Raw genomic sequence first — 12451 nt, forward strand, 5'->3', positions numbered from 1 at the left:
TTTTGCATATCAGTTGACCCACATCAGTTGGGTTTAGCTCCAGGGACAGTGTCCCTCGTGTCCAGGGAGTTTGTCATGAGGGACGCTCTCCTGCTTGTTTTTGCGATATTGATGTTCTTCCTCCTTATGTCGATTCCTCAGATCAGGAGAGCTCCACCAATCAAAAATGCAAGTTGGACCTCATACTAATGTGTAAATCAAACACACTCTCACACTGCTGCCATGACAGGCTGGCAGTGTGATGTTGGATGAAAAGCACGTGGGTGATAAGGCCTTAAGTAGAGGGCTAAATGTAGCAGTCGAGTGATAAGAGGTGCCATCTGAGCTGGAGTTTAGTTCAGTGTTTAGTCTCTGCAAGGAACCAAGCAGATCAGTCAGGTTCAAGTTAGAGGAAAAACAAGAAGCTCAAAAAATGATGGGTGAGGCCTCAGGTTATCCAGGCAGGAACGGCGACACTGAAGAAACTTAGATGAGCCTAAAACATTGAGCTTTTCTTTTAAAAAAGACTAAAAGAACCATGAAAGCACCATTCAAGAAGAGGTGAAAAACGTTAACGGATATACAGAAGTAGGGAAAAAGATATTAACTATTCAGAGAAGGACTTCCTTGAGCCAAGAAGGCAAGAAAACAAACCATGGAGAGACAAGCAGAGGTGGAAGGTGAGTTCAGACCATAGAAGGAAGGCACCAAATGTTACTGAACAAGGTTTGAAAATGTTTCACGAGTTGAGAGAGTCTGAAAAAGAGTGGACCATGAGAAATCCAAGATGGTGACTGTAAATGCTGCAGAGGTCACCTTGATCCTCAATAGAACTCTCCTGACCTTGAAGCTGTAGGACTCTAACTCTTTGGGCTCTTGGCCTTCTGAAACCGGCTGAAACCGTTTGGATTTTCACAGATTAGGATTTAATTGTCACTGGATTGATAGTGAGCATTAGTTACATCAAATCAAATGTTGTATTCTTCAGAACCTTTCAGGGGCTGTACTGTGGATCAGTGGCTAGGACTCTTGCCTAACAGTGAGAAATCCCTGGTTCGAATCCCGGCTAGGTCCTTTCAGTGTGGAGTTTGCATGTTCTCCTCGTGGGTTTTCCCCAGGCACTCTGGCCTACAGTCCCAAAACATGCTACATAGGTGGATCGATTACTCTAAAGTTTCCCTTGGTGTGTAGGTGTGTGGGAGTGTTTGTGTGCACTGTGCCAGGGTGTACCCCGACCTTGCTCAAGAGTAGCCAGGACAGGCTCCAGCAACCCCATGACCTAGAAAAGAATGTAGCGGGATAAGAAAATGGATGGATGGATGGAACCTTTCATACATACATAAAAGGAAAACAAACTGCTTGACATTTATCAAAACAACTCACATTGCTTCTTCCACACCTGAATATTAAAAATGTCATGCCACGTACACACTGAGCATGTGCGGCGCATTGATGAACGCGCTGAATGCGGCTTCTTGAACGCACTTCGAGCATACGGCGTTCACACTGGACCCTAGACTTGCACATGTATTCACAGCTGGAAGAGGTTTGGTGTCTAAGTGGTGTGAATCTTGCTGCAGGCTTTTTTCTTTCACAGACTTGGTGTCATAAAATTCCAGCTGAACACAAACCGCAGTTATTCATTTCTTCTTCATGATCACTTTTCAAACGCCTGGCCCTTCTGTGAAGGAAATGGACTCTACTCATGCAATCCTACCAAATCCGAGGCCCTGATTAAAACTGGTTTAACTTTTAACCCGCATACAATCACAGTGCGTTTTGTACGTAGAAGCCAAAAATGGTCTTAGTGACACATGAAAGCGAATGTTTTTAATGTGGAAGCCCAAAACACACACACACGTGTCATTGGAAAAGTCTGTCTAATTAAGCGAGGAGGAAACCATCTGCATTAGGAGACGGCCTGCTCCTTCACACCTTTCACTGCATTATTGTAGTACACATTAGGCCTGCACAATAAATCGCAAATTTATCGTTATCGCGATTTCAAGCTGTGCAATATCCACATCGCAAAGTTGGCGAAAATTGCAATAAATGGTAAACCTTAAATGTGCTAAAATAATCTTATGGCAGCTTGAACTATTTAACGAATCGCAGAAATCCATTTATGCATTTGACCAATCAGATGGAGCCCTTGATGTTGTGGACCAATTGGATGGAGCTTTTATGTTAGATGTTGGCCTCCTGTGTAGACCAGGGTCATTTGGAGAACAATTTAAGATATTTTAACTCTTATTTAAATTAAACGGTTGCAGTGAAATGGAAATGTTTTTGTTGTTTTGCTATTTGTTTAAGTATCGCAAGTTATATCGACATCGCAATACTGATCACTAATATCGCATATCGCAAGTTTTCCTCATATCGTGCAGCCCTAGTACACATGTAAATTATATTATTTACATGTGCTTTATTGATATTTCAGGTTTCTTAATTCTTTCTGATTAAAGCCAGGAACCGGATAATGACAAATCATGTAATAAATTGGTTACCTTAGAACAGGGGTGGGATTATATAAGTTCGCTTCCTTCCACTCCCTTTTAAGTAATATTTATTAATATGTCTAATTATCCTCAGTTTGATTAGTTATTGTATGAATATATAACTTATGATTGTATTGTTTTTGTGTATTATTCCTATTTGATTGCTTGAAATAAACCATTTCAAATCAAATCAAATCAAAATAAAAAATTACAGTCTGAGAGGTTGAAATGAGACATCTGAAAGGCCTGGGATGACATGATGGTTGAGTTCAGATTTCCCAGCAGGCAGATGCTGTCAGAGCAGCAGACTAACATCAGCTCAGCACAGTGACACATTCACCAAGCGCTTCAGAAACGGTTCAGTCATCGTTTTTCAAGTTTGCCTAAAGTCAGTGAAGTGGACAAGCTGAACCGGCTGACCACAGACAGGTGAAACAGCATTTGTGAGCTGTTGCTGTGAATGAGTAAAGCATGGCAGGCCTGGCTGGATTCAATTGTGCCAGAAAACATTTTTTTGAAACACTTTCCTTCTCAAAATAGAGAAGAGGCTTTAAATCCTCAGAGCCAAGAATTCTAAAGTGTTGTTTTTCCAAACATGCATGTTCAACAGAGTCAATAGCAAAAGTTAATATGCAATTTTGGCTTTCTTCACCTCAGAGTCACTGGATGATTTTGCTCAGTCTCCTCTCCTCACTCTCCACTCAACTGTGGCTCATTTGTTGTTTTATACTCTAGATGTGAAGGAAGAAGAGCCTCCTGCTGCAGTGGAGGAAGATGAACCCAAATCCAGCGGAGATATGACAGAAACATCACTTGCATCTGTCGGGTCGGAGGAGGAGGTGATGGAGGATGAAGGTGAGAAGAAAAGCAGAGAGGAGATGGACAATGATGAATCAGAAATTGAAAAGGGAGAAGAAGAGGAACATGCTGATGAGGAGACTAAAGCAAAGAAACTGATGGAAGCGTGGAAGTCAGAGGTAAGAATGTGGAGGTTTGACCTCTAGCATGCTTTTACATTTTTGAGAAAAACACCGGCATTCACTCTCACAAATCTAAATGATTAATCTTTTCTAGTTATTCTGTTTCCTTCACATTAAAGTGTTTATTTAAAATGAACATTTTTGAAATCCGGTTATGTGTTTGTTTGATCTTTTTTAATTTTCTGCTCTAACTTTCTGAAGGACGATGAAAGTGTTTAGATCAGTTTTTGGTTCCATAAAGTTTTTTCCTTTAACCATCTCACTAATGATGCACTGATGCCCACCTGAAACGTTCCCACAGTCCAGTCCAGTTGTCGTAGCCTGAAAGCCGTCTTTTCTGAAGGACATGCAAACCATTTTCATTGGTGACTTTGAAGAATTTGTTTCTTCTTTGATAAAGTTACAGTGAGGGATTTTAATTCCTCTCAGCTTCTCTCTGCGTCATTGTACTGACCTTGGCATGAGGCTCTGCCTGGTGCTGTGAGTTAAACAGGATCTTAGGGAGGATTAGTGAAACCACAAAATGAAAATGCACCATTATTAGCCTTTGATAGAGGATTTCTGTGGGCTGAATGTGGCTCGCTGAGAGGAGTGGATTACTGGGGGGTTTTGGTAAATCAGGGGTGTCAAACTCATTTTCACCGAGGGCCACATCAGCATAGTGGCTGTCCTCAAAGGACCAGATATAACTTATGCATGTAACTAAATGTAATGAAAAATAAATGTAACTACTCCTTAATGTTAAATAACTCATTATTTATTTTTACAACTTTTTAAAGTGAGAATTACAGTTGCATAGAAAACACATGTTTGCGTGTTATTCTAGCATAAATCATTTTAAATTAGATTCCGTAAGGTTAGGTTATATGGACAGTGTTTAAGTCCTAATGTATAGTTACCCAATCCAATATTTCAAATCCAATTCCCCCCAGATATGAATAAATACACACCAATTTTTATTTTTTTATTTTGAGAAATTTAAAACTTTTATGCTCTCGCGGGCCTTGAGTTTGACACGTGTGTGGTAAAGTTTTTTCCTCATAACTCGTTATGCGAAAATTCAAATAGACCACCTCACCTTATAGGCAAGTGATCCGTCCGTATGCACAATCTCTCAAGAAAGTAATATAACATTTCATTTTACCTGTAATTCCTGTGTTTTTTGTATTTAAACCTTCTTTATTGGTGGTTTAACACAGAAACGTGCAAAAGTTTTAAGATAATGGAGGTTTGTTGTAGTTAGTATCTGTATTGAAAATGTCTTTATTCTTTTAAGTTTAAACATGTTTGTTTTCAGGCCTCCGCAGATGCAAAGCCTCCTCTCCCAGATCCAGCCTTTAACAGGAGATGCAGCCTTATTGCCAGCGATGTAAGTCTTTCTTTTACCATCACAGGGACCTTTTTTCACCCAACAAACAAAATTGAACTAAAATCCTATAGTTTCATTCAAATCAAGCCTCCTGGCTCTTGTTCTAAACTCCAGCAGCATCTTCACGTTTTTTGTTTGACTGAGATGGAAAAACAGATAAAATTCCTTCATGTGAACCTGTTTCTGAAACTTTAGTCTGTTATGACACCAATGTTTGTCTATATTAGTGGCACAGCACATGCAGTCAGGATGAGCAGCTGAGCTCATTCATGCTTTCACCTATGAGAGCAATTCCCACTTGAGAAAGGGGGGGGGGGGGGAATACAGAGCGGTACAAATGCATCAGAAAGACTGAAAATGACTACAGATGATCATCCAGATGTTGTTACAGGAAGTTTATCTGCCTCCTCTAGAGAATGTCAGTGTCACAGTGGAGCAATAAAGTTTTTTTCAATCACGGTTTTTTAAACTAAGCAGAGTTTGGTCTGAAATGTTCATCATAGAAATACTTCAACTGTGAAAGACAGGATGTAAGATTAAAGATCTGTGAAATCTCATTTTTGATTTTTAAAGAATTTATTTGTAAAATGAGCAGAAAATAAGTATTTGGTTATTAACTAAAGTTCTTCTCAATACCTTGTAATTTAACCCTGGTTGTCAATGTCAGAGGTCAAAGGTTTTCTGTAGTTCCTCCTCAGAACCTTAAAAAATGTTTCTTAGGTATCAAATCCTTTGTTGTCCAGGCGATGAGTTTGGGATCATTGTCATTCTGGAAGATTTAGCCTCTGTGGGTGGGTGGAGTCTGCTGTTATGTGGTCATTTTGAGGGTTCGCTTTCCGGCTCCGGTCTACATTCACCGGTTCGATCTTCGTTCCAATACTCACCTACAGTCATACATCAATACGAGCAGCTGAAATGAGCTTCCACCGTAGGGTGGCTGGGCGCTCCCTTAGAGATAGGGGAAAGAGCTTGGAGTAGAGCTGCTGCTTCTCCACATCGAGAGGAGCCAGTTGAGGTGGCTCGGGCATCTGGTCCAGATTCCTCCCTGGGGAGGTGTTCTGGGCATGTCACACTGGACGGAGACCTCGGCAAAGATCTCAACATAAATGGCCCAATTCATCCTTCCCTTTAGATGGGTTAGTCGTTCTGTCCGTTTTGCAGAAAAGCAGCCCTAAACCAGGATGCCCCCCCCCCCCCATGCTTCACAGTAGTTATGGTGTTCTTGGGATGTAACTCAGCATTCTTCCTCCTCCGAACACGGTGAGTGGCGTTTCTATCAAAGTGTTACATTTTTGTCTCAACTGACCACATGACCTTCTCACAATCCTCCTCTGGATCCTCCAGATGGTCTGTGGAGGGCTTTAATGGGTCTGGACATGTACAGGCCTAAGGAGGAGGACCTTTGAGGCACTTTCACCCCACCTCATGTTACTTCATCGGTTTATGACGCCAGTGGAAAGTCCTGTTAAGCTGAAACATTGGCAAAGACTCTGGAAAGTCTTGATTAAAAAATTCTTGATGAGTTAAAATAACCTGTTTGTCAGACTACAGATTGCAGGAACTGTTATGGCACATCTATGAGGTGTGCAGCCGTGTGTACACCTGCTGTAGCTTGGTTCAAACCCTGTAAAGCACAGAGCAGAAATACATAATCCTTTTGATGCATTTGAACAAGATGCAGGGTTGCCATTGGTAACATTGCTCCAGAGATGCGGCGATTGGGCTTTGTTCTCCACAGAGGGAATACATCTCAAAGGGAATCTGCACTTTCACTCCTAAAGCAGCATCTTTGAGATGGTAAACTTTAGATATGCTTGAATGCTTCTGTAGAATGTGGGAGGGTGGGATGCAGACTCTATCTGGTGATTCAGACCTTGATAGCAGCAACAGAATGACTCATCTGATGCAGGGAGAAAAAGTCAGCCCACTTTACATGGATGCATCTCCAGCTGCTGCTGCTGCGCGTCACGCATCCGAGAAAACCTGAAAATCTAAGCTTCCACCCTATGTATGAGTATCCATACAGAGAACTGGAAAAACGATGATTAAAGTCAAGGTTTTTTGATTGTTGTCTGTGGTTTATTGTTGATGACTCCTCTTGAAGTTTCTTCAACATGCACACTCCCGTGTCTGTTCCTCCATGCAGGTCAGATATAAAGAAGACTTTGAGAAGATGAAGGGTCAGAGTCTCTTTGTACCTGGAGCTGAACTCATCCATTCAAAGAACATCAGTGCCGTGATATCTGAGGTGGGAGCATGTTATAAGGATTTACCTGGGACAAAGCTCAGTGTTAAAAACTTTGCGTGAAAAGTTTCTCCTTGTCATTTTTTTTTTGGTGAACTGTGACAATTTCAGTCGAAGTATAAGGAGGAGGGAAAGAAGGAGGCGTCGCTCTCTCTGTACTCCATCCTGCCTGAAACTCCAGAGACTCAGCATGCCAGAGAGGCGTCAGAGCTGCAGAGCGAGGTAAACCTGACTCCTCCCCTCCACCTGGCCATCAACCATACAAAGGAAAACGTGGATTTAAAATAAAGTAATCCAATATCTGCTCTATTTTCTGTTTGCACCAAGATCTTTGATGATCATCTACAGATAAATTTTGGACTCTCTACCCCTGGAAATTCCAGGAATTCCTTTAGAAATTTAGTTTAGGAGTTTTTACTTCTACATTATCTGTTTTTTTCTTTCAGATTAAATACAAGGGAAACACAAAGACAGAGATTTCCTCCTCGCTTTATTCTCTGCTGCCAGAAACCACAGAGACACAGTTCGTCAAAGAGCTGACGGAGATGCTGAGTGAGGTTAGACTGGAGAGGGGGATGAGTGGATGAAGGGATGGATGAGTGGAATACCTTAAGGACCGGCCCATGTAACAGTGAATGAGTAAAGAGTGACTAAAGAACCATGGGGCGTTTGGGTCAATGGGTAAATGTCTTAAAGGATGGATGGACATATTATAGAATAAAAGAGTAGAATATTACAATAGAGGAATGGATGAAATGGTAAACAAGAGAAACCAAAAGTTTTTCCTCATGAAAAAGTAATGTTACTGTAAAATAACAACATTCCAGTGGAAGCAAAAAGACACCTGAGTAGTGAGTCAAAGAACAGTAGAAAAGTAACTAGTGAACAGCACTGACTAAATGTTTAATTCATCAGCATGATTTATGTTTTAAGATTTCAGAAAATGTTTGGATCAGGTAAAAATGAAAGAAAATGGTTTGAATTCCCAAATTAACTAAATAAAAACGAACATTCCTGTGTTTCCAGTCTTTTTGGTAACAATAGCATACGGGATGGCATCGTGTAAAAAACAGATGAATGTAGCAATGAATGGAAAAGTCGATGGAGCTGCTGCACTGATGGACAGATGGATGAAGTTACAGTGCAGCTTCCTCTGCTCCCCAGAACAAGTACAAGGAGGAAGGAAAGCGGGAGATGAGCAGCAGTTTGTACTCTCAGCTCCCTGAAACCTCTGAGATGCAGCTGGCAAAGACCGTCCGCGAGTTTCAGAGCGAGGTACTCAAACATCATCGTCTGACTTGTTTCAATGGTCATATCCAAGCTTGGATTGTAAAACAGTTTTTTTAGGCTGCAGTTTCAATAATAGTTTCTTGCTAAAGGTTCCAGCTGTCAAACTGTAGCTGTCAACAGTTCTTCTTTTGTCACATGCCTTACAGTTGTTAGGAACATGTTGAAGTGAAGTAAAAGTGATGATCTGATCTCTTTCCGTTAAGAAAAAGTACACGGAAGACGGCAGGAGAAAGGCCTCCATCTCTCTTTACTCCCAACTTCCTGACACTCCGGAACTGCAGCACGCTCTGGAAGTGTCCCAGCTGCAGAGCCAGGTATTCACACATGCACTCAAACACACACAGGGGCGGCGGGACAGCTCAGTTGGTACATACAGTAGGAAACCGGGTGTGCAGAGAGCATCATCCAGTGTGGGTCCTTGGGCAGGACCGGCACAGGGGTTGTGTCAGGAAGGGCATCTGTCTGGCGTAAAAATCTCTGCCAAACCACCTGTGTGAATCTGTGAATGCAGAGTGAAAAGTGAACACTCAAACACTCATAAGCACTCACATAGACACACAAAAGCTATGACAGGTTTCCACTATCAGTACGGGACCTTGGAGGTTTGACGGGTCGGGGTCTCCGCTGAGGCAATCGACGGTGGCCCCGGTTGGTTGGCTGCCTCGCTCCTGTCGAGGCCTGACCAGAGCTCCCCCAGGGGTGGTGCCTGGGGGCAGGCTGGGAAATTTCAAGAACACTGGAGTTAGGAATTGTAGATTTGGGCAACGCCATACATGGTTCACTAACGGGGAAGTTGTGAGGGAATTCAGACACAATCACAGAGACTTAGGTTGTGTCAGAATTCCTTCACTTCTCACTGCTTAGTGCACTGTAGCGGCATTTCCTGCATAATTTCTTGCTCTTGTTTTAAAGAATGACCTAATCTGATGTCTAAATGTTTACTGTTAGTGAGGTCCAAACAGTTAGATATCCAAACAGCTGACAAAGTTTGCCCATTATGTAGACGTCCACATTTGTTCTCTGACCAATAAATGCAAAAAAGGCAGGATCTGCACATCCATCAGACGACCACTGCTGCTTTTAAGCTTTGAATATCATCCTGACTGTTTGGTATGGGGGTGGCAGTATCATGCTGCAGGGATTTGCAGAATTAACACTTTAAGAGATTTTTTGAGAAGTGAAATGTAAATGTGTCTTTGAAAATGGAGACAGCAGTGATGGAATCAGAGGACATTAAATCTGTGCTCAGTGCAGATGTGGTGATCCATCTCTATCTTTTCTGTCTGAACGATCCATCCATCTTCTATTTCCACTCATGTCTGTGCAGAGTCACCTTTCCTCCAGGGTGGAGGCAGGGTTCGTCCTGGACAGGCCACCAGTCCATTAGAGGGCCACACACACTCACACTGGTGCACCCCTAAAGGGAAATTTAGAATCGCTCTATGAAGAAGGTTTTTGGACTGTGGGAAAAGCCAACATCCATCAACCGAGGGCCTTTTGACTGTGCTAACCACCACAGCACTGCACACCCATCAGAACCAATGACCCAGGACTTTAATTACATTTTTGGAAGCCTGTATTCATGACCCAACACATTCAGACAAAAAAAAGGCAGTGAAACCAAAAATAACCCAATAGCATTAAGTCAGTATCTGTATTTTGATAAATTTAGTTTTGGTTTTGCTTCGGTTTCAGGTGAATTATCGGCCCAAGCTCATGCGTAAAGGAACCCCCTCCTCTCTTTACTCTCAGCTGCCTGATACCACAGAGATTCAGTTCGCCAGAGAGATGACCGAGCTGCACAGTGAGGTATGAAACGTGACACACGTGAGCCGCTTCATCAGCTGAAGGCCTCGTTCTACATTATCTGTGAATGAAATCATTCCATTTGTAGAGATTTTACTGTAACATTGAGGTCATTGTTTATACCGGTCTGCTGTAATAATATAATACCCAGAGCTCCTAAAGACATCGAAAACACCAACTTGCAGTTTGAGTTTTCTAAGATCAGTAGCAGCTCTTAGCGGCTGATGGCCATGGGGTTCCCTGTCATCTGCTGACCCATAATTCTGTGCTCCTCTCAGAGTAAGTACAAGGAGGGTGGCAGACGGAGCCTCTCGCAGAGTTTCTACTCTCAGCTGCCAGAAACTGCAGAGACCCAGTTTGCTAGAGCAGTTGCTGAGCTGCAGAGCGAGGTGAGGGACTTAAGTTCAGAGTTCACCTCCCACAAAATGGGTATGTTTTTAAAACTCACCGAACACTAAAGGGTCTGTTTGTTTTCAGATGCGATACAAAGAATCGGGGAGGAAAGGCGTGAACTCGAGTTTGTACTCCGTTCTCCCAGAAACAATAGAAACAGCCCGAGCCAAGGAAGTGTCTGAGCTGTGCAGTGAGGTACCATGGTCCACATGAAACACAAACACTTTGAGTCCTCTTCAGGGACTCTAAGTGGAGTTCTAATGTTGCTGCTACAATAACAAAGACAAGACAAAAACACAGTTTGTATTTGTCAAATGCCTCATCTCATGAAATTTTGTTTTTGCTGTTTTTAACATATTTTTCTTGCATTTTCCTCATTATGGAGGACATAGATAAAGAAAATTAAGCTCAAAATTGCATATCTGAGTATTTCTTTATCCAAATTGTTGTGATTTAAGAGCAGACAAGAAATGCAGTTGGAAAATTTGTGATGTAGACAATATGCTGGGTAGAACACAAGCTCCCTTCTCAGTTCCATTCTGAGGCATCCACTTGCTACATACTAATAAATGGCATATATGACATTTACATTTAGGCCTATGAAAATATTTTGGGGATGACCGATTACAGAGTTATTTTTATATAAGATGAGGGGTGTATTACATGTCCGATTTCATGCTTTGTTGTGACTTTGGCAGCTGAAGTATAAAGAGGACGGTAAGAAGGAGATGAACATCAGCCTGTACTCTTTGCTGCCTGAAACCATGGAGACTCAGCACGCTAAAGAGGTGTCAGACCTGCAGAGTGAAGTGAGAACCTTCAAACCGTTTTATGTGACTCTAACTGTTTGCCACTTTAAGGAAGTTTCCTTTCTGATAAGGTGTCTAGGTTTTTGCTTTTAGGATAAAAGGTACATTGATTGACGTTTGCAGTGAAGTGATGTTTTCATGTCTGCTACAGGTGAAGTATAAAGACGGTCTGAAGCAGAGGATTCAGCACAGTTTGTACCATCAGCTTCCTCAGACCACAGAGACTCAGCTGGCCAAGCAGCTGTCCGAGCTGCAGAGCCAGGTAAGCATGTCGAGGCGGAACAGAGTGAGAAACACAGTCACTTTCACAACATTCGTTTGATGAAGGATTTTCCTTTGTCCTGCAGACAAAGTATAAGGAAGCAGGAAAGAAGGAGGCCAGCAGCTGCCTGTACTCTCTGCTGCCCGCAACCATGGAGACACAACACGCCAAGGAGGCGTCCGAGCTGCTGAGCGAGGTATCAGCAGATTCTGACCCTGACTTGACAAAAGGGGTGATAAACTCCGGTTAGGATTGTGAGCGTGTCCTGTTGGGAATTTCACCAGGTGAAGTACAGAGAGAGTGGGAAGAAGGACATGTCCAACTCCATATACTCCACAATGTCTGACACCCCAGAAACCAACTTTGCCAAAGAGATGAAGGACATGCTGAGCCAGGTAAAATGTTCGCTGCATATGTGTCTTCAGTTTTTGATTGACTGCCGGCTTTCCTCTTAATAAGACGCCTAAACCAGTTTAAGTGCAAAATAAAGACTAGAAGAAGGCAAATTAAATCCTAAACAGCTGCTTTCTGTTCATTTAACGTGTGTCCATATCTGAAAAAATGTCCAAAATATGCAAAGCAAAGACTGTAAAACCCAAATTTAAAGTGGAAACAGAAACTTTGCTGTCAGTGGAACCCTGAGTTATCCAGAGACATGCATGCTCTGAACATGGGACGTGCACATGCACTGGAGTTTGCTCTGACAGTTAGCGTTCCAAAATGTGATGATTGGGCAAAACAAAGTGAAGTTTTAATTTTGTGTGAAGTTATTTTTTGCATCAAATGCAGAGGGGGAGCATTTGGTACTTGTTCAGTAACA

The 12451-nt window shown here is 42.2% G+C and overlaps 1 protein-coding gene and 1 long non-coding RNA gene across 9 annotated transcripts in view; one reads left to right on the top strand and one right to left on the bottom strand.

Moving 5' to 3' along the window:
- Positions 1-12451, top strand: part of LOC101166998 (uncharacterized) — a 73439-nt gene that overhangs the window by 7080 nt on the left and 53908 nt on the right. For 4 of the 8 annotated variants that reach the window (XR_013652394.1, XM_020712705.3, XM_011488615.3 and 1 more), the window contains exons 1-15: positions 318-659; positions 3213-3454; positions 4755-4826; positions 6973-7074; positions 7183-7293; positions 7518-7628; positions 8236-8346; positions 8565-8675; positions 10057-10170; positions 10446-10556; positions 10645-10755; positions 11259-11369; positions 11521-11631; positions 11717-11827; positions 11916-12026. Coding sequence is in view for 7 of the 8 variants with exons in the window: in XM_020712705.3 (XP_020568364.1) it covers positions 635-659; positions 3213-3454; positions 4755-4826; positions 6973-7074; positions 7183-7293; positions 7518-7628; positions 8236-8346; positions 8565-8675; positions 10057-10170; positions 10446-10556; positions 10645-10755; positions 11259-11369; positions 11521-11631; positions 11717-11827; positions 11916-12026 (1665 nt within the window). In the remaining variant the exon portion in view is untranslated. Of the gene's footprint in view, positions 1-317; positions 660-3212; positions 3455-4754; positions 4827-6972; positions 7075-7182; positions 7294-7517; positions 7629-8235; positions 8347-8564; positions 8676-10056; positions 10171-10445; positions 10557-10644; positions 10756-11258; positions 11370-11520; positions 11632-11716; positions 11828-11915; positions 12027-12451 lie in introns of those variants that run through there. The other 4 variants (XM_020712708.3, XM_020712715.3, XM_011488616.4 and 1 more) reach the window with 3 other exon arrangements.
- On the bottom strand, positions 7547-9083 carry LOC144988464 (uncharacterized). Its single transcript, XR_013652397.1, has 2 exons — positions 8957-9083; positions 7547-8860 (listed from the first exon to the last, which is right to left on the bottom strand). It is a non-coding gene; the product is annotated as an uncharacterized LOC144988464 (long non-coding RNA).

Source organism: Oryzias latipes, chromosome 20, assembly GCF_053564925.1.
Source record: "Oryzias latipes strain Hd-rR chromosome 20, Olatipes_Hd-rR_3.1".
Classification (NCBI taxonomy): domain Eukaryota; kingdom Metazoa; phylum Chordata; class Actinopteri; order Beloniformes; family Adrianichthyidae; genus Oryzias; species Oryzias latipes.